The sequence below is a fragment of the Phacochoerus africanus genome, chromosome 7 (assembly GCF_016906955.1).
Source record: "Phacochoerus africanus isolate WHEZ1 chromosome 7, ROS_Pafr_v1, whole genome shotgun sequence".
Classification (NCBI taxonomy): domain Eukaryota; kingdom Metazoa; phylum Chordata; class Mammalia; order Artiodactyla; family Suidae; genus Phacochoerus; species Phacochoerus africanus.
In genome coordinates, this window is record NC_062550.1 from 91,981,780 (window position 1) to 92,002,891 (window position 21,112).

At 42.0% G+C, this 21,112-nt stretch overlaps 1 protein-coding gene across 3 annotated transcripts in view; it reads left to right on the forward strand.

The window, feature by feature from the left end:
* Positions 1-2,203: 2,203 nt before the first annotated feature.
* The window catches only part of NR2C1 (nuclear receptor subfamily 2 group C member 1), a 48,174-nt gene continuing 29,265 nt past the window's right edge, over positions 2,204-21,112 (forward strand). For all 3 annotated transcript variants that reach the window (XM_047788264.1, XM_047788265.1, XM_047788266.1), the window contains exons 1-3: positions 2,204-2,453; positions 16,615-16,688; positions 18,918-19,148. In XM_047788264.1, the coding sequence (XP_047644220.1) occupies positions 16,635-16,688; positions 18,918-19,148 (285 nt within the window). In that variant the 5' untranslated portion in view covers positions 2,204-2,453; positions 16,615-16,634. The remainder of the gene's footprint in view (positions 2,454-16,614; positions 16,689-18,917; positions 19,149-21,112) is intronic.

The window sequence follows — 21,112 nt, forward strand, 5'->3', positions numbered from 1 at the left end:
TGCAGCTAACCCTAACCCAACCTTTCTCTTTTCACACCATTTTATTGTTTTCTCCTCCTTGCCCCCGCCTCCATTTCTGCCTATTTATCCAAGACTTCTCTGTAACAGTTGATACTAGTCCCTCTCCACCTCCACCCACCCGCCCCTGTTCCTCTGATCTGGTCTCTTTCTCCACGTTCCCATAGCCTTTGGCCCTTAAACAGACTTGCTTATGGTGCTTATCATATTCTGTCCTTGAGAACAGCAACTGTATTTTGCTCATTAGAGATTCCCTCTCAGCATCTGGCAGAATGTCTTGCATGTGCTAGACATTCAGTATTTGGTGAATTAAATTAATTCAAATGGATCTTTTTTTTTTTTTTTTTTTGAGTGCCTCTAATGTACAAATGGCATTCTGGAGCCTATGCCACTTCTAATGTTATTTTCTAATGGAAATTTTCTAGTACGATTTTAAGACAAAGGTAGTAAAAAATGTTCAAAAAGCTTCAATATTAAATTCTCCTTTTTGTGGGGACTAGGATGAAGGGGCAGCTCTCTTTTATATGAGTTGGTCTTAGCACATTAAGAACCAATCTTGAAATACTATCTTTTTTAATGACATAGATTTATAGAAACTCTTTTTACTTAAAGTGATAATAGTTTGTATCTTATTGTTCATATAGAGATATATAGATCCTTTATAAATAAAATATTAGCACTGTAAAAAATGTTCATTGTATTTATACAAAATAAATTTACTAAATCGACTTTTGGTGTGATGATGTCTCTTAAACCATAATTTTTTGTAGTCACACATTTTAAAGATGAACCACACAGACCTGTTTTCCTGAATCATAATTAGGGGTAGCTCTCTTTCACTCATACAATATATTCCCAGGCTGGCTTCTACTTTCAAACTTTATTAAGTCAGTTTACCATGACTTAGGTGAATTAATTGGATGATAAGGGGGTAACCCCATATTAGGCACTGAGAATAGAGGAAAGGTCTCAGATTGCCTTTTTCCATCGGACCTACAGTATCCTTTCTTAGCTGTCACCTTTGAGACTTAACTGATTCCAAATTTGGCTGCCTGCAGGAAGGGCTGCCTTAAAACCACCAAACACAACAAATGATACTAATAGGAAAAGGAGACTTTGGAGAATGAGACGAAAAACATATTTCCACGTGTTAAGGGTTGGTGCATGCCCCTTTTGTATCCAGCTGTCTGGGTCCAGAGGAAAATGACAAAAGTGTTCTCCTTCTCAGCTCACTTTTGTTTTTCCAGACTTGGGCTTCCTGAATCCCTGACTGCTTTTCTAGTGCCTATCAATACTAAAAGAAAGCTCTTAATGTGAAAACCACATAGGGCAGCTCTTCCTGCTACACCGCCATACTTCTGGTAGCCAGTATCAGAATGTGTTCTTTTGTGGGTGGAGTTCCCACCCTGGCTCAGCGGTAACAAGTCCGACTAGTATCCATGGGGATATGAGTCCAATTCCTGGCCTTGCTCATAGCCGTGAGCTGTGGTGTAGGTGGCTCAGGTCTGGTATTGCTATGGTGAAGGCCGGCAGATACAGCTGCAATTCCTAGCCTGGGAACTGCCATATGCCAGGGGTGTGGCCATTAAAAAAAAAAAAAAAAAAGAATGTGATGCTCCGTCAGTGCCTCTTCTTTTCGCAAATGTTTATTGCCCTTTAAGCACTGTCCTATAAGCTTGGAAACAGACCGCTGAACAAAACAGACTAAAGCCAGTCTTAGGAAGATTACATTCTAAATGATTTAGAATATAATCACTAGCTCCGTTTGGCCATTAAACCTATTTATTCACAAGAGTTGACTAAGTAAGACTTCGCCACATACAGGATTATACCCCAGCTTGTTTTATTTAAGGTAATTTAAAATATTTTATTGGGATGTACCCTATTTTGTTACTCTTCTAATAAACCTTTTAGTCTAAGGTAAGAGAAAGTCTGTTAACAGAGCCAGATTCCCACAAGTTAGAAACAGAACTGTCATAAAACTGATTCGGTCATTTATTTTTGCCAAAATCGGATCTTCCTTTACCACCTTCTGCAAACGACGCTAAGCACAAGCGGCTTCTAAAAGTGCCCATAGGGCTCTGGCGGTGCAGTCTCCCTCCTACCCGATAGGGGGCAGCCAACTTTTCAGAGGCTGGGTTCTCTCATCCACCCAGGGAACGTCACGACCTCCTCTCGCCACTAATGCGCAGGCGCGGGCGGGAGCGCGCAACAAGGAGCCGAGGGAGGGGTCGCGAACTCTGACCCCCCCCCCAAATACACAAACCCCGAAAGCTTCCTGCCCCCACTTTTTAAAACCCTTCCCCCTTAGTTTTCTCCAACCTGCCTCTTCCCGGAGGCCCCCCCCACCCCCACCCCACAGCAGCCGCCGCAGTGGGACTGTCCGGTCTACGCCCGGGGAACGTAGCTCGGCAGAGAAGCGCCAGTAAGAGCCGGTGAGGAAAAAAGCGGCCGTAGCCGCGCCCGGGACGGGGGGCGTAGGGCACGGGGAGGTCCTTTCCTCCCAACTGCCAACGGCTGCGTCCCCAGTTCCCGCAACAGCCTGCGGCTTCGGCCGGCGGAACTCGCCCTCTGGCAGCGCCGCGCTGCTCGGGGCGGGCTGGGAGCGCGGACAGCGGCCGGAGCGGCGAGGCCGACTGTGCGGGGCTCCGAGAGAGGACGAGGCCGTAGCCAGGGCCGGGCACGGGGCCCGGAGCCCAAAGAGGGGCCGGAGTGGCGGGCGCGAGAGGGAGTCCGCGAGCGGCTGGGCGCGCACGGCAGCCTCTCCCGCGGCGCCTCTGACCTTTCACCTACAGGAAAAGCTTCCGTCTCGGCGCCGCCGCCGCTTCCCCTGCCTTGGGGAGTCGAGCGCCACCGCCGCCGGGCCCGGGATGCAGCGTGGGCTCGAGCGCCGGCGGGACGCTGCGGGGTCCACCTGGCCACTCGTGGGCGCGAGCCGAGGCCCGGATCCCTTTCCCCGCGCGGGCCTCTTACCTAATTCTCGTGCTCACCCAGGGCAGACGGAATAACGCTTTCAACTTAAGAACGGATGGGGCGGGAGTGGCCGCTGCCTTTGGATCTGTATCTTTTGCGAAAGAATGGATCGGCCGAGGGTCTTCCCTGAAATGGGCATGTCCACGCTTCCTGGAGCTCTTTTGTTAAGAAACTACCTCCAACTCCTGCAAATAGCGTTTGTTGAATGGTAAATGTTGCCAGGTTGTCTCGTAACCTTCACCAAATAGGTCACCTGTTTAAAAAATAATGCGAACTGGAAAGGAGAAGCAAAAGGGCTTGAAATTAAGGCCTTTGGGGTTTTGTGCCTCCGGAACTTGTAAATAGACCTTCGACTTTGAGGTTTTTGAACAATGCCTGCTGCGCTGTTGGTTGGTACACAGTGATTGTTTTTAGCTTTTGCTTGTGTGTCACTTTGGTAGATCTAAAAGAAATATTTCTGTTAATTATTTTTAAAAAGTGGATCACATGAGATACATTTTCATCATTCTTTGTAGGGGCATTTCCGTCTTTTTAGGGCGGGTTTTGAGGGAGCACAAATCAAAGGCGGCAAACATTTCCAGAGTAGCTACTATCTGTGGGTCTTGTACACAAGGAATATACTTCCTACCCGTGGAGAATAGAAAAAAGAAACTGCATGTAATAAAGGATGAATAGTGTATATAATTATACCTTTTTTGAGCCATAAAGGACCCTCTCCAGCCTCTTAAGATCTTTTATGAAAGCCATGGACTGTCCCTAAAAAATGTACTTTTACATAAAATTTTGCATGCTATATGAGAAGTAAAAGAGAAATCTCTTCTTGAATCCTAGTTAACCTTAGTATGCACAATAAATGCTGTATCCATCTAGAAAGATTGAGTTAAAAACAAACAAAAACATTAGAACTGAGTTTTAAAGGTCGAGGGAATTTAAATGCAGGAGGAGGAGCTTGGAATTGTATATTTGGGAATAAGAACATTCCACTTTGTCCTGAACAGAGGCCCCTTGGGACTGGTAGGAGTTAAAAATGAGAAGATGAGGAAGACAGGCTTTAAAGGATGCTCCTTTGTGTCTGCAATGGCAGGCATGTTATAGGGACTTAGGAAATATTGAAAAAAATCCAGAAGGGCTGAAACTTTATTCTTTGACCATTAAAGAGGCACTCACAGTTCTGAAGCGGGAGCATAAGGATGTATTTCAGTTTTTTAAGCATCTCAAGACCTTGCTCTTGGTCACATATGCTGACACAAAGGTGATTCTTGCCTTGTAGGGTATTTTCGTACACACGGAGTTGTGTAAAGTAAATATTCATCCAGTAAACTCAATTCTGGCAGTAGCTGAAATTATACTCAAAGGATTCTTAACTTGAAAAATCCTTGGACTGACCACAGAAGGTTTTATGAACCCCTTGAAATTCAGCATGTACCATCATTTGTAGTGTGAATGAACATAAACTTGTTTTCTGGTGAGGGAAACCTTAACTTCCGTCAGATTTTCAAAGGGATGTGTGACCCATCCCACCAGAAAAAAAAAAGAATCCTTGTCTTAAAATCTATTTTCAAGCTTTTTTTGACTGCCCCACAGAAAAATAAATTTTGCATCATAGCTCAACCTCAACACATACACACACATACACACAGATTAAATTGAAACGTCTTCACAAAGCTGTTCTTAACCCTCACTGTACCTGATGCAGTGTTTTCTATTTTAATTTCCTCCTCCCACTGGCTGCACCTGCTCTATGGAAGTTCCCTGGCCAGGAGTTGAATCAGAGCTGTAGCTGCACGCCTACACCACAGCCACAGACATACCAGATCCGAGCAGCATCTGCAGCCCAGCCTCAGCCTGCAGCAATGCCTGATCCTTAACCCAGTGAGCGAGGCCAGGGATCCTCACGAACACTGTGGCATGTTCTTAACCTGCTGAGCCACAGTAGGAACTCCAAGAGAACTCCTTAATTTACTTTTTTTTAAGAAAATTTGTATTTTCCCATCCATAAGTGACTCACAACAGGAAGTTTGCAAAATCCTGCTTTGGGTGGCAGCATTCTGCAGTTGGTGGATGGAAATGGGACGGGTGGGAACTGTATATGGGAGTTCCCATTGTGGCTCAGCAGTAACAACCTAGCTGGTATCCCTGAGGATGCTGGTTCCATCCCTGGCCCCGATGAGTGGGCTGAGGATCTGGCGTTGCTCTGAGATGCAGTATAGTTTGCAGACATGGCTCGGATCAGTTCTCAGGCTAGGGACAGGCTATAGCTACCTGACCCCTCGCCTGGGAATTCAGATAAGCCATATGTTGAGGGTTTGGCCCTGAAAAGACACATACACACAACAAGAAAATGAACTATACTTGATAAAGTCATAGAGCACAGACTTCAAATTTTGAATCTGAATGGAAGAAAGATGGCCCTTTTTTTTTTTTTTTCAAATGGCCGCACCCACAGCATATGGAAGGTCCCAGACCAGGGATTTAATCCAAGCTGGGGCTCATTGACAATATACTTTTTTCTCTGGGGAAGATATGTAGGAATGAGATCAAGGTAAATGTGAAAAAAAGAAAAACCGGAGCCAAAAATGTAGGATTGTATGTCCTCTGTATATTAAGTAGCCCTAGAGTAGTAAAGGCAGCATCCTCCTGCTTTTTGGCTTTGTCCCTCAGGTTGGTAAAAATACTGAGCCTTCAGTGCCTGTCTCATGTCTCTTCCATAAGGTTTTGACAGACCCTCCCTCTCCAGAGTGGTGATTCTGACCTATTGCTCATCTCTTGAGCACTTTCTTTACTCAAGAAAGTTAGTTACTCAGCTAACTTTCAGGAAATACCTCTTACTTGCAAGAGATGCTTTGCTACCCGTTGATATAGATATTTTCACTTAACTGAATCTCCTTCACCTATGAGCAAACATTTGAGAATGTTTGTTTTTAGTCCTTCCATGTTTTGCATAGTTAAAATCAGTTATAAATAAAATTTTGCTTATTAATCTTTTCATTTAGTTTGTCATAAGCATTCTCTCTTCATCATTAAGTGTATGGTTTTAAAGAGGTTTTTTGTTTTTCGGTTTTTTTGTCTTTTTGCCTTTTCTAGGGCCGCACCCGCGGCATATGGAGGTTCCCAGGCTAGGGGTCCAATTGGAGCTGTAGCCGCCGGCCTACACCACAGCCACAGCAATGCCAGATCCGAGCTGTGTCTGCAACCTACATCACAGTTCATGGCAATGCCAGATCCTTATCCACTGAGCGAGGCCAGGGATGGAACCCTCAAACTCATGGTTCCTGGTCAGATTCGTTTCCGCTGTGCCTTGACGGGAACTCCTTAAAGAGGCTTTTTTTGGCACAAATCTTTCTTCTTTGTCTTTGCTAAAATGCCTTCTCAGTAAGGCTATCAAGTTAAGTGACTGACATATAGTCATACGTTTAGTAAATAGTAAAAATGTGATTGCAAGTTTGATTTATTGACTTGAGATCTGGGACACTCTACTTTCTACCTGAATAAACCCCCTCCCTAGATTTCTCTGTTTTTCTCTGTGTCACTCCTTCCCAGCTTGCATCATAGCATTTAGTACATGGTCATTTTTAAACATCTGTTTTCTCACTAAAATATAAGCTCCATGAGGCAGAGATCTTTTCTGTCTTGTTCACTGTCAAGTCCTGTAGTCTCACAGCACCTGATGTTTCAGTAAATAACTTACCGAGTTCAGGAGTTCCCATCGTGGCTCAGTGGAAACAAATCTGACTAGGAACCATGAGGTTGCGGTTCAATCTCTGGCCTTGCTCAGTGGGTTAAGGATCCAACATTGCTGCGAGCCCTGGTGTAGATCGCAGGCGCAGATTGGATCTGGTGCTGCTGTGGCTGTGGTGTAGGCCGGCAGCTGTAGCTCTGATTCGACCCCTGGCCTGGGAACCTCCATATGCCGCAGGTGTGGCCCTAGAAACCAAAAAAAAAAAAAAAAAAAACCCAAAAAACCCTGCTGAGTTCAGATATGAATACTAGGCCCTGTTAAATGCTAGAGGGTCGTTGAACAAATTAGCCTATTGGAAAGCTTCGGTCTTTTATCATCTATGTAGATAACAGCAGGATGCTTTAGAAGGTAAATGAACACAAGATGCAGTGGGCTACGGCTGAAGGAATGCTACTTTTCAAAAGGCATAAACAAAATAAGTGACCCATAAATTTCTACTTGAAAAATCATCATTAATATTTGAGAATGTTTGTTTTTAGTCCTTCCATGTTTTGCATAGTTAAAATCAATTGTAAATAAAGTTTTGCTTATTAATCTTTGCTTTTAATTTGTCATAAACATTTTCTCTATATCATTAAACAATTTTCTTATACATGATTTTAAAGAGATTTTTTGTGTGTGTGTGTGCGCAAATCTTTGTCCTTTGCCTTTGCTAAAATGCTACCTTCTCGGTAAGACTATCTCTGACTTACTAAAAATTGCACACATACCCACCATCCCCTAGCATTTTCTGTCACTGGTACCTGCGTTATATTTCCGCATTTTATCATTTTACCATTTGTTGGTATTGTTCATTTTATTTGTTTATTATCTCTTTTACCACACCAAAACATAAATTTTACAGGAAGTTTGTTTTAGTACTCCCGCCTGTATCCTTAACATTTAGAAAAATGCCTGGCCCGTAGTAAGCACTCTTGGATGGAAGAGTATTGAATGAACTATTGGACCAAGTATGAACATTTTTAAGGCTCTTGATGGACACTGGCAAATTACTTTTCTAGAAAGAGTACAACAGTTTAGACTTCCATCAGCAACAGGTAAAGAATGGTCATTTTTCCTCAGTTTTTTTAGTGCAGTTTAGCTTTGGGAAACAAACATGTTTTCCTGGTGATTCCCTGGCATTCATTTGCCACTAGCAAAAACATGGACATATGAAGCAACATAGTAAATTCAAGGAATTGCAGGTAGTGCTCGTGGCTAGAATGTGAGGTTTACTATTTGAAGAATATTCAGAGCTGAAATATTAAATGTATGATAGAGCAGTCTGGTAGCACAATATTGAAGCAGCAATTGGGTGAATGTCATTGGACTTTGAGGTCAAGAAACTGGGAGACTAGATTGGTTACAGTTGAGGTTATCCTCGTGGACACTGAAGTCACCTGTGTGAATTGCAGGAAAGGGACAACGGTGTCAGAATCTTCAATGAGCAATGAAATTGGAACAGGAGTTAATGATGAGTCATTAAAACTATGATATAATTGGCTTAAATGGATCTCAACGGAAGAGTTTTTCATGTGGGAGAAAATGAAGTGGCCTGTTCAGAAGACTGCAGCATCAGCAGCGTCCTTGAGATCTACATACAGGATTGTTGTTCTACGTGTATATACAGGATTCGCAGTTTCATGCTCATTTGCCTTTTTTTTATTTGCCTATTTTTAAAATACCTTATCTTTAAAAACAGCGATGCCTTTTCATTTTCTTCAGAGGTTCTCTTGTAGCTCACCAGGTTAAGGATCCAGTGTGGTCACTGCTGCAGCTCAGGGCACCATTACGGCGTGGTTTTGATCCCTGGCCTGGGAACTTCCACATGCCACAGGCATGGCCTAAGAAAAAATAATTAATTTTCTTGAGAAAACTATTAAAGACTGTATATCCCTTTTCCTTTTAATGAATTCCTCGTCATGAACCTCTCTTTCCTTTACAACTGGGCATAAAATCTGGACTGGTAACCCAAAACTAATTTGATTATCTTCAAACTCTGGCAGTAGTCCTTGTCCATCAAGAAGATTCTGTTAATCAGTACATCAGGGTATCTGATAACTCCAAATATCTTTTGTTTCATGAGAAATACAACAGTCCCCAGTCCTTTAGATGCCAGCTGTCAAATTCTTAATACTGAGGATGGCCAGGCTTACCTTGTCTTCACTCCTTATGCCTTTGTACTAACTTTAAAAAAAAGTTTTTGAAAAAAAAAAAAAAAAAAAGAGTTCCCGTCGTGGCGCAGTGGTTAACGAATCCGACTAGGAACCATGAGGTTGCGGGTTCGGTCCCTGCCCTTGCTCAGTGGGTTAAGGATCCGGCCTTGCCGTGAACTGTGGTGTAGGTTGCAGACCCGGCTCAGATCCCGCGTTGCTGTGGCTCTGGCGTAGGCCAGTGGCGACAGCTCCGATTGGACCCCTAGCCTGGGAACCTCCATATGCCGCAGGAGCGGCCCAAAGAAATAGCAAAAAGACAAAAAAAAAAAAAGTTTTGGGTGTGTTTGATATGTCTGGGAAAAAACTCATCAACATTAATTTTAACTTGTGAATTCTCTAGAAATTTTCGAGGTTATTTAAAACAATATAACTGTAAAACTAAGTTTGTTATTTATTGTGGAGTGCACAAATCAAGAAATTAGAAGGACCTTGATCTGGAAGTAGCCAAAAATGGATTTCTTGGTATAGTATTTTATAAGAATAAGGTTTGTTTTCCTCTTCTTTGTGGGGCTTTTTCCACCTGACAATAAGAAAATTGGAGATAATGCTGAATTAAATTTTTTGAGTAGCTTAGTAGTGTTGCGTGGACCCGTGGTTGAAGAGTTGTGTGTAATCAGGAGCACACTATCGTGTAGTGTAGTGTAGTGTAGTACGCTGTAGTATATATCAGTTGGTCACAGATGGAAGTGGCTCCTGGCTTATGCTTATACCAGTAGCCATGTCTGTGCTAGTCCCCATACAGAGTTCAGAAAACAGGCCTTCCTAAACCAGAGCTGCCCATTATGTTAACCTTCCTTTCCCTCTTCCTGTCCCCCCTGCAGTATGATTCGGAGATGACATGACCTGTGCTGGGCCAATCAGAATTCATTATGAAGGTTTTTAGAGTGGAATTAGAGGAGACTACTTTTGCTGTCCTGGTACTTTTCTACAAAGTCAAAAACAGTAGTCACATAGGGAGAAGCTGAGAATACAGATAGGCGATTTCGCAGAGCATCAGAAACTCTAGCTCGTATCTCCCAAGGTCCAGCAGCGTGTTTTCTCCTGTTCCCTTGTCCTCCCCCCACCTGCTCCCCCCGCTGTGTTTTTGGTTTTTTGTCTTAAACCAGCAGTAGTTGAGCTTTTATCCCAATGCATTCTCATAAATGCCTGCTTTCATTCCAAATACCAATTTTTCATCATTTTCCTTTTGCTAATATTTTTATCTGTCAGAGGGAATAATACCATCCTCTGGAAGTTTCTAAATTTTAGGAAAACAGTATATTTGGATAGGATTTGTAATTAATTTAGATAGTTTACCATTTTTTTTTTTTGTAAATGGTGAACAGCTTTTGAAATGAACATTGTGTGATGTATTTGAATTATTTCATGGTTCTGTTTACATATAAATATGTACTATATTCCTGGATAGTGTAGTGAGAGAATTGAGTGATGATGGAAACAGGAGTGTGCATTTGCCTTTATATTACTGTGTTTCTGCCTTCCTAAACTTGAATCTTAAGGTGAATTGATGAGGTGGCTTAGACACCTAATAGACCTCACAGGTAGGATATGGTAGTTTGAGGGTGCAGTGGAAAGTCCATTTGATGATGGGAGAGGGATCCAAAGGGGAAGGGTTGTTTTTAGTCTCCCCTTCTGTTTTAATTTTGTTTCCCAGATTTCTTTTGTTTCTGTTTTGCTCAAAACAAATTGAGATATGTGATCACTGATTAAATAATCTAAAATTTTTCCTTGCATGTTCTTTTGCTAACCAGTTCAGATTATATGAACCTGTAAAACATGAGATAAGGGCTCTAGAATACTGCAATACTGCAGGTATATATAGAGAAGGAGAAAATTTATGTTTGATCATAGAAAAGAATCCACCAGATATGTGTATGTGCATGTTCTTCTGAGAATTTGTAGCTTTAGTCAGGTTCTCTAAGGAGTTTGTACGGTTAGATTAAAAATAGGTTAACCTGGAGTTCCCGTCATGGTGCAGTGGTTAACGAATCCTACTAGGAACCATGAGGTAGCCGGTTCGATCCCTGGCCTTGCTCAGTGGGTTAAGGATCCGGCGTTGCCTTGAGCTGTGGTGTAGGTCGCAGATGCAGCTGGGATCCCATGTTGCTGTGGCAGTGGCCTAGGCCGGTGGCTACAGCTCTGATTCGACCCCTAGCCTGGGAACCTCCATATGCCGCGGGTGCAGCCCTAGAAAAGGCAAAAAAAAAAAAAGAAAAAGAATAGCTTAACCTATTCTTAAATAGGTTAAGAATCCATCGCAGTTTCCTGCTCTTTTCCTCCTAAAAAGGAAAAAAAAAATCCGAATATCCTTGAATTCAGTACTAAAGATTACTACTCCAAGAATATGAACATTTAGATTCAGTAGTATCATGTTAACTGTAGCATTGCTTATGTCAAAATACGCAGTTAAACTTTATGTCCTCATACTTTGAATAAATTAATAGTTGACTTTAGTGTAATCGTTAGCTTATGAAATAATATTGAGATTTGCGTTTGGGCATTCCTATTCATACTTACAAGTAATCAGACAATAATATATAAAATAGTTAGTTTTCATCATGAAGTAACTTCTTAGAGTCTTGTGTATTCATAACACTGGTGTTGATTTCGAGGTTTCTGGGAAAGATTCCTTCTCTTTAAAGTCTTTTTTTTTTTTTTTTGTCTTTTTGTTGTTATTGTTGTTGTTGTTGTTGTTGCTATTTCTTGGGCCGCTCCCGTGGCATATGGAGGTTCCCAGGCTAGGGGTCGAATCGGAGCTGCAGCCACCGGCCTACACCAGAGCCACAGCAACGCGGGATCCGAGCCGCGTCTGCAACCTACACCACAGCTCATGGCAACGCCGGATCGTTAACCCACTGAGCAAGGGCAGGGACCGAACCCGCAACCTCATGGTTCCTAGTCGGATTCGTTAACCACTGCGCCACGACGGGAACTCCTTCTTTTTTTTTTTCTTTTTTTTCTTTTTTTTTTTTTTTCTTTAAAGTCTTTTTTGCAGAGTCCCCGTCGTGGCGCAGTGGTTAACGAATCTGACTAGAAACCATGAGGTTGTGGGTTCAATCCCTGGCCTCGCTCAAAGGGTTAAGGATCCCGTGTTGCTATGGCTGTGGTGTAGGCCAGCGGCTACAGCTCCAATTAGACCCCTAGCTTGGGAACTTCCATATGCCACGGGTGCGGCCCTAGAAAAGGCAAAAAGACTAAAAAATAAAGCCTTTTTTGTATTTTTAATTAATTTGTATAGTAATACATGTAATTAAAATTTAAAAGAAACAAATACTTATTCAGTGAAAAATATGTCTCCATCCCATCTCTGTTGCCAAATTTCCAGTTCTTTTCCCCAAAGGTAGTCACTGTAGCCAACTTCTTGTGTGTTCTTCCAGGTAGTTTTTCCTTTCCCTAGGTCACATTTTAAAGCTTCCTTTCCATAGGTCTTACACATTTCTTATTCGATTTATGCCTAGGTGTTATGGGCTGAATTGTCTCTCCCCCCACCCCTGTATTTTCTATGTTGAAGTCCTAACCCCTAATATCTCAAAATGTGAGTGTTTGCAGGTGAGGCCTTTAAAGAGGTAACTGAGTTAAATCTGACTCTTGTGCCTGTAAGAAGAGGGGATTACAGCACAGACACAGACAGGGAAAGACATGTGAAGACAGGAAAGCTGTCCGTCTGCAGCCAGGGAGATAAGTCTCAGAGGAAACCAACCCAGCTGACAGCTTGTTCAGACTGCTAGCCTCCAGAATTACGAGGAACTTAATTTTTGTTGTTTAAACTACCCAGCCTTGGAGTTCCCTTTGTGGCTCAGTGGTGATAAACCTAACTAGCATTCATGAGGACGTGGGTTGAATCCCTGGCCTCGATCAGTGGGAAGGATGCAGTATTGCCGTGAGCTATGGTGTAGGTCACAGACTCGGCTCGACTCTGGTGTTGCTCTGTCTGTGGTGTAGGCCGGCAGCTGTAGCTCTGATTCAGCCCCTATCCTGAGAACGTCCACATGCCACAGGTGCGGCCCTCAAAAATCAAATAGGAGTTCCCATCGTGGCGCAGCAGAAACAAATCCGGCCAGGAACCGTGAGGTTGTGGTTTCACTCAGTGGGTTAAGGATCTGGCGTTGCTGTGAGCTGTGGTGTAGGTCGCAGATGCGGCTCAGATCCCGAGTTTCTGTGACTCTGGCGTAGGCCAGCAGCTGTAGCTCTGATTCATCCACTAGCCTGAGAACCTCCATGTGTCGCTGGTGTGGCTCTAAAAAGACCCCCCCCCCCAAAAAAAAGTAAAAAATAAAATAAACTGCCCAGCCTGTGTTACTTTGTTATGTCAGCCCTAGGAAATCAATACAGACTTTGGTACTGGGAAGTGGGGTGTGCTGTAATAAATATCTAAAAATTTGGAACTGGGAAATGGGTAGAGGCTGGGAGAGTTTTGAGATGCTTGCTATGAAAAGGCTTAGGTTGGGAGTTCCTGTCGTGGCACAGTGGTTAACGAATCCGACTAGGAACCATGAGGTTGCGGGTTCAGTCCCTGCCCTTGCTCAGTGGGTTAACGATCCGGCGTTGCCGTGAGCTGGGGTTTAGGTTGCAGACGCGGCTCGGATCCCGCGTTGCTGTGGCTCTGGCGTAGGCTGGCAGCTACAGCTCCGATTCGACCCCTAGCCTGGGAACCTCCATATGCCGCGGGAGCGGCCCAAGAAATAGCAACAACAACAACAAGAAAAAGACAAAAAAAAAAAAAAAGAAAAGGCTTAGGTTGCCTTGAAGACATTAATGGTAGAAATATGGATGTCACAGGTGATTCTGGTGAGGATTCAGAAATCGAAGAAGAGAGCTGTAGAAAAAGCTGCTCACCTTAATATATATATATATATATATATATATATATATATATATATATCATCATAACAGAATGCTGGTAGGAATATGAACATTAAGGTACTCCTGGAGTTCCCACTTTGGCACAGTGGATTAAGAACTTAGCTGCAAATATCTTTGATGAATACAGACACAAAAATCCTCAACAAAATTTTAGCCAACCGAATCCAACAACGTATAAAAAAGAGCATACACCACGACCATATGGGATTCATTCCAGATTCACAAGGATGGTTCAACATATGCAAATCAATCAACGTCATACACCATATTAACAAAAGAAAAGTCAAAAACCACATGATCATCTCAATAGAGGCAGAAAAAGCATTTGACAAAGTCCAGTATCCATTTATGATCAAAACTCTTACCAAAGTGGGTATAGAAGGACCATACCTTGACATAATAAAAGCCAATTATGACAAACCCACAGCCAATATAATCTTCAAAGGAGAAAAGCTGAGAGCCTTCCCACTAAAATCTGGAACAAGACAAGGATGCCCATGCTCACCACTGTTATTCAACATAGTACTGGAAGTCCTAGCCATAGCAATCTGACAAAAGAAATAAAGGGCATCCAGATAGGAAGAGAAGAGGTAAAACCGTCACTGTATGCAGATGTCATGATACTATATATAGAAAACCCTAAGGACTCAAGGCAAAAACTGCTTGAACAGATCAACAGATTCAGCAGAGTAGCAGGATATAAGATTAACATTCAGAAATCAGTCGCATTTCTGTGTACTAACCATGAAATAGTAGAAAAGGAATATAAAAATACAATACCTTTTAAAATTGCACCCCCAAAAATCAAATACCTGGGAATACACCTGACCAAGGAGGTGAAAGACGTATATGCTTAGAACTATAAGACATTAATCAAGGACATTAAAGATGTAAAGAAATGGAAAGGTAGTCCATGCTCCTGGATTGGAAAAAATTAATGTTGCAAAAATAACCATACTACCCAAAGCAATCTACAGATTCAGTGCAATCCCTATCAAGAATCCAGCTGCATGCAGTGCCTTGGGTCACAGCAGAGGCACGGGTTTCATCACCAGCCCAGTGCAGTGGGATAAAGGAACCAGCATTGGCCACAGCTGTGGTATCATAGCTGCAGCTCCGATTCAATCCCTGGCCCAGGAACTTCCATGTGCCACGAGTGGAACCATTAAAAAAAAAGGTGTTCCATTGAGGTCTCAGATGGAAATGAGGAGCATCTTATTGGAAACTGGAGAAAAGGCACATTGTGTTATAAAGTAGCGAAGAATTTGGCCCTGTTGTAGTCTAGTAGTTTGTGGAAGGTAGAGTTAGTAAGTGATGAACTTGGGTATTTATTTGAGGACATTTCTAAGACATAGCCTAGTTTCTCCTTACTGCTTATAGTAACATAAGAGAGGAGACAGCTTTGGGAAAGATCCCTGCTGTTCTTACTTGCTGCAAGTAATAAATCCTCCCTTCTCCTTGAGGGGGGAGAAAGACTGAAGAGAAATGGAACCAGAATATGAAGATCTGAAGAATACTCAGCCTGTTATCCATAGTGCAAAAAAATAAGTAAATAAATAAATGAAGGTAAGAAAGCTGTTCTGGAGAGGCTCTCCAGAGTGTGACTGGACAAGCATTTACTAAAGAGGTTGTGTGAGATTTATGAATCCAGTCAGCAGTCTCAATAGAAGCTAGGAATAAAGACGGAGTTATCCTGGAGAGATCTGGGGAGGACTCTTATGTGATGTCTTGGACCCCCTTGGGAGGCAACAAGATTTTGGGGAAGTCACGCCAGCAGAAGTGCTGCCGGCTTGGACTGAAGGGGACACAGATGGGATGAAGTGAATGAAGGCTGTGGGATTTCTGGGACTGCACTGGGTGGGCCAGTAGAGCTATTCCGTTTTGAACTTATGTTATCCTTCAAGGTAGGGCTCAGAGTCTGGGAGGGCCCCCACCACTGCCATCAGGAATCCCAAGCACACAGGCCCAGAGAGTAGCTGTCTCCTTGGTTGGTTTCCGAGAGGTTGAGGCCACTACTTTTCAATCTAGTGGGAAATAGTTGAATAATTAAACAAAATATTGTATATTGCGTTTAGCATAAGTAATTGAAACATTCAAGGTTTTAAAAATAACTGAAAAACAATTCAGACAATTTGACAGTTACTATTAATTACAGAATATTAGTGAATTTATTGCATGTAGTATGTAATATAAAGCCAGAAATAATATTTTTATTCTTAATAACCTGATTTAGAGAAAAAACAAAAGTTGACGTCAACCCATTAATCTTACTGGCTCTCAATTCCATTTGAAGACAATTTTACATTAAATTCAAATTAATCTTAACATGTAAGTAATTGCCACTAAAGAAGAACAGCCACAAAATCCTGGAGAAATCCTCTAGTCCTCTGAATGAATACAATTATTTTGTCAGTTTTTACAATATAGTGACTAAAAAGTGTGTTAAATGGCTGTAGTGATGTGTTTGTTTACAGTCTGGGTTGCCCATGTTAATAAATTACTCCTAATCTGTTTCAGAGTTCTATGGTTTAGGCTTCAGTATCTTCGAAAAGTGAAATTGTTTGGTATTGAATACTTTTTTTTAATAGACATTTCAAATTTTATGAAAGCAAAGAGATTCGTTTTATGAACCCCTATGTAAACTTCATCAGTCTTTGATAATTGTCAGCACATGGCCACTCTTTTGTTTATTCCTTCCCACCTCCACCCATACAACTGGATTATTTTGCAGCAAATCCTAACTATCATAAAATATCTTTTGTAAGTTCTTCGGTGAATATGTTTTATGGGCATACATGTGAAAAAGCGTCTTTTTGTTTTTGGCAGGACACTCTGGCAATTAAATCATGGCAACCATAGAAGAAATTGCACATCAAATTATTGAACAACAGATGGGAGAGGTATGTCGAGGTTATCATTCGTTCACTGCCTCACAAACGTATTTATACCAAATGTAGTAAATACTAAGTTTTGGTGGCACAGAGATAAAAGATAGCCTTCACTTTTAAGCTCTTTTTGACCTAGTGAGAGAAAGATGAATAATCCTAATAGCATGTGGCAAGTGCTGCGTTAAGATAATTGTGTAGAGTGTGATGGGAGCACAGAGAGAAAAACTAATGAAGAGTTGTAGTAGAGGGCAGGGATTCAGTCAGGGAATGCTTCTGGAGGGTGAGACATCTGAGGCTCCATGGGCCACTGAGAAGAGATCCTTGTCAAGAGGCAGATCTTCGTTTTTTAAAACAGGTCCCAGGAGTTCCCATTGTGGCGCTTTGGAAACAAATCCGACTAGGAACCATGAGGTTGCGGGTTTGAACCCTGGCCTCGCTCAGTGGGTTAAGGATCTGGCGTTGCAATGAGCTGTGGTGTAGGCTGGCAGCTGGACCCCTAGCCTGGGAACCTCCTTATGCCACAGGTACAGCCCTAAAAAGCAAAACAAACAAACAAAAAAGTTATATCCTGGAGTTCCCTGGTGGCTCAGCAGGTTAAGGATCTGGCGTTGTCACTGTGGTTCTATCCCTGGCTCAGAAACTTCTGCATGCTAGGGAGGCGGCCAAAGAAATAAACAGTTTTATCCTAATAAGAGGTATCATAATCCAGAGGTTTTCAAAGTATCATCTAGGGATTTTTTCAGAGAGTCAGTAAGGTCAAAAACGTTCTCATAACAATACTAAAATGTTATTTGCCTTTTCACTATCATTCTCTCGCAAGGATATGGTAGAATTTTCTGGAGGCTGTATCATGTGATAGTGTATGATGAAATATGTCGCCATTTAAAAGGTGTACATAATTCATTGAACCAGTATTTCCCAAATGAACAATGCATGATGTTCCCAAGTCTCTCATGAGTAAAGGATTCACAATGCCCGATAGACAAATCAATTTTAATATACTTTCTAATTCTGCATTCTTTGCTCAGCAACAGCAAAAACCCTCAGTGCTGGCCTTTTCTTTTTATCCGAGAACTTGCTCTTCCCCATTCTGCACCATCTCAGTAGACGGCAGTTCTGTCCTTTCAGTTGCTCAGACCAAAATTTCTCAGTCATCTTTGACTCTTTTTTTTCCTCATATTCCGTATCTAGTCTATCAGCATGTCTTCTCACCTCTCCCTTCATAAAATATCTCAATTAAATCGTTTTTCACTCTTAACGTGGCTACTGTGCTTATCTCAGTCTGTATCTCTGCCCATGTACAATACCCAGATGCTGCCAGGAACCGTGCAGAGCATCCTGTCTGGTCTCCTTTAATTCTGTTCTTGAGCATTCATAGTCTGGTCTTCACACTAAATCTAGAACAACTCATTTTGCCCAAGACGGTGCCACTTCTCTACCATGTAGCCCTCCAGTGGGTCCCCGTCAGCCACTAGGAAATCAGACATTGTGGAGCCTGCAAAGCCCTGTTCAGTCCGGCCCTGTTGTCTTTCACATCCCACCTCCTACCGTGGATTTCTCTCCTCCATTTTGTTTCACTCATACAGCTCTCGTGCTGGACATCTTGCCTCCAGTGTTTCCAACATACTCTTCCCGCCCCACAGCCTTCTTCCTCTACCCGGGATATGCTTCCCCTAGTTAGTTCTAAGCCTTGGCCTGCTCCTTCACTCAGGTCTGCGCAAAAAATGTCTTCTCCTCATCACTCTAATTCCATCAACAACTCTCTCCTTAGCCTGCTTTATTTTACTTTGTAGCAGTGAATACCACCTGACAATGGCATTTGCTTGTTTAGTTTTTATCGGCCTTTCCTCACTAAAATGAAAGCTTTATGAGAACCAAAATTTTGTTTAGCTTATTACTCTGTCCGTGGACCCAGAACAAATGGTGCTTGGCAGGTAGAATGCACCCAGTTGATGTTTTTCTAAATGGAAGGTGGAAAGGAAGGGGAAGGAGGGAATCAAAATAGTGAGATCCAGATTTTCTAACGTTGTACCTTCATTTATTTTCACATTTATTTCCACAAGATAGGATGTCATGAAATAAAATTGCTAGATTAAAGGTTTGTGTGTTGTATTGAACGTACGTATGTGATGATTTTCTAGTCTAACCTAGGCTGAAGATACGAGAAAATTGTCCTTAGAAAAGAAAAAAGTTGGCTTGAGTACTTTTTTTACTCGATTACTAATGACATGATTGTGTTAGATTGTTACAGAGCAGCAAACTGGCCAGAAAATCCAGATTGTGACAGCGCTTGATCATAGTACCCAAGGCAAGCCGTTCCTTTTGACAAATCCCGATGGCTCTACCCCAAGCAAAGTCATTCTGGCCAGGCCAGACTCTACTCCCGGAAAAGTTTTCCTCACAAGCCCGGATGCAGCAGGTGTCAACCAGTTATTTTTTACAACTCCTGACTTGTCTTCGCAACACCTCCAGGTAAATAGAGTTTCTTTTTATCTTACCCTTGAAAACAATAAAAAGCAAGTCCTGATATTAGGACTTTATGTCCTACATGTTCCGTAGCGTAAAATTATGTGCTGCCTTCCTCTGTGAGCCACTGCCCTCCTCTGAGCCACTATACTTATCTTCACACATCTACACACCTATATACTTGGTGGGGTTTGGGGGGGTTTTTTTGGTTTTTTAGTGCCATGCAGTAAAATATACCCTGTCTAGGTTGGCCAGGAAGGGACTTAATAAAGAATATAGAGAGCTCAAATAACTGTTAAAAAGCCTAAAGAAACAGTTGTAAGCTAGGTTTCCAAGAATAACTACTGGAGCAGGCTTCAGAACTTGCTTCTAAGTGACCTTATGCTTCTGTACAGTTAGGAAACTTCCAGATCAGGAGCATGTACAGAATTCTAATAGCTGCAGTTTCCAAAACCAAGCTTCCTGTACCTTGAACAGGTAGCTGCAAAATCAAGAAAGTCAATACTGTAGCTACCAGCTTTGTCATTTTGCATCTTCTGTTGTCGTCTGCTTCTTCGCTGATAGTGAAAGCAGTCTATCCCATGGTGGGCTTTAACATTGGAATCCATCGGTAGTGTAGATTAACTGTACGTTGTTTTAATTTTTGTTAGCTGTACATTATTCTTCGAAAAGCCAGTTCAGGCTTTTGTACACTGCGTGCCTGTGGTTATGTAGCTGTTTTTACTACTGGTTGCTGTAATTGAATATGTCTAACAATGAATCCATAGGTTTGCCTCTGCAGACTTTAGTTGGGGGTGAGGGTGGGGAGGTGCCCACTTAAAATTGGATTCCTATTTTCTGATGAAAAACTAATCAAAGAAAGTTCCTTTTAGAATTGAAAAACTCCAGATTCATAAGATAGAAGATTTTGCCTGTATATCCTAATAGATTCTATTACCCTTCAAATTACATAATTTATAGTATTTTTAAAAACAGCTGGTAGAAAATGGGTAGGATATATAAAGTTATTTTATCAGAAAGACAGAAGTCACTAGAAAAATGTGTAACATTATCCATACCTTAATTACTTTACTTTTTTAATTAAAAGACTTGAGTTTTTTCAAGAATTTTATATTTACAGAAATACTGAGCATTTAGTACAGAGTTCCCATATAACCTCCCAATGCACAGTTTCTCATATTACTAACATTTCACAGTAGTATGATACATTTGTTATAATTTTTTTTGTTTGTTTTTTGTTTTTTTTTTTGTCTTTTTGCTATTTCTTGGGCCACTCCCGTGGCACATGGAGGTTTCCAGGCTAGGGGTCGAATCGGAGCTGTCGCCACCGGCCTACGCCAGAGCCACAGCAACTCGGGATCCGAGCCGTGTCTGCAACCTACACCACAGCTCATGGCAACGCCGGATTGTTAACCCACTGAGCAAGGGCAGGGACCGAACCCGCAACCTCATGGTTCCTAGTCGGATTCGTTAACCACTGCGCCACGATGGGAACTCCCTCATTTGTTATAATTAAAGGACTAGTAGTATTTCTATGTTAGCTAAAATCCATAGCTTTCCCTAATTTTTACCTAGCATCCTTTTTTGTTCTAGGATACCACATAACATTCAGTTGTCATGTTTCCTCAGACTCCTTTTAGCTGTGACACTTTCTCAGACTTTCCTTTCATTTGATGACTGTGGCCATTTTGAGGTATACGAGTCATTTTGCGCCCCACTGTACAACTTTGGTTTTTTTTGTTTTTTTTTTCTCCCATGGCTAGACTGGGGTTGTGCGTTTCAGGGTGGAGGATCAGAGAGGTTAAGTGCCATTCTCATCACATCATATCAAGGGTACTTACTAGCATCATGTTTTACGACTGGTCATGTCACCTGGCTGAAGTATTGTGTATCAGATTTCTCCACTGTAAAGTTACTCTCTTTGAAAAAAAATTCTCTATTTAAAAAATAAAGATAATATTGCTACTTTG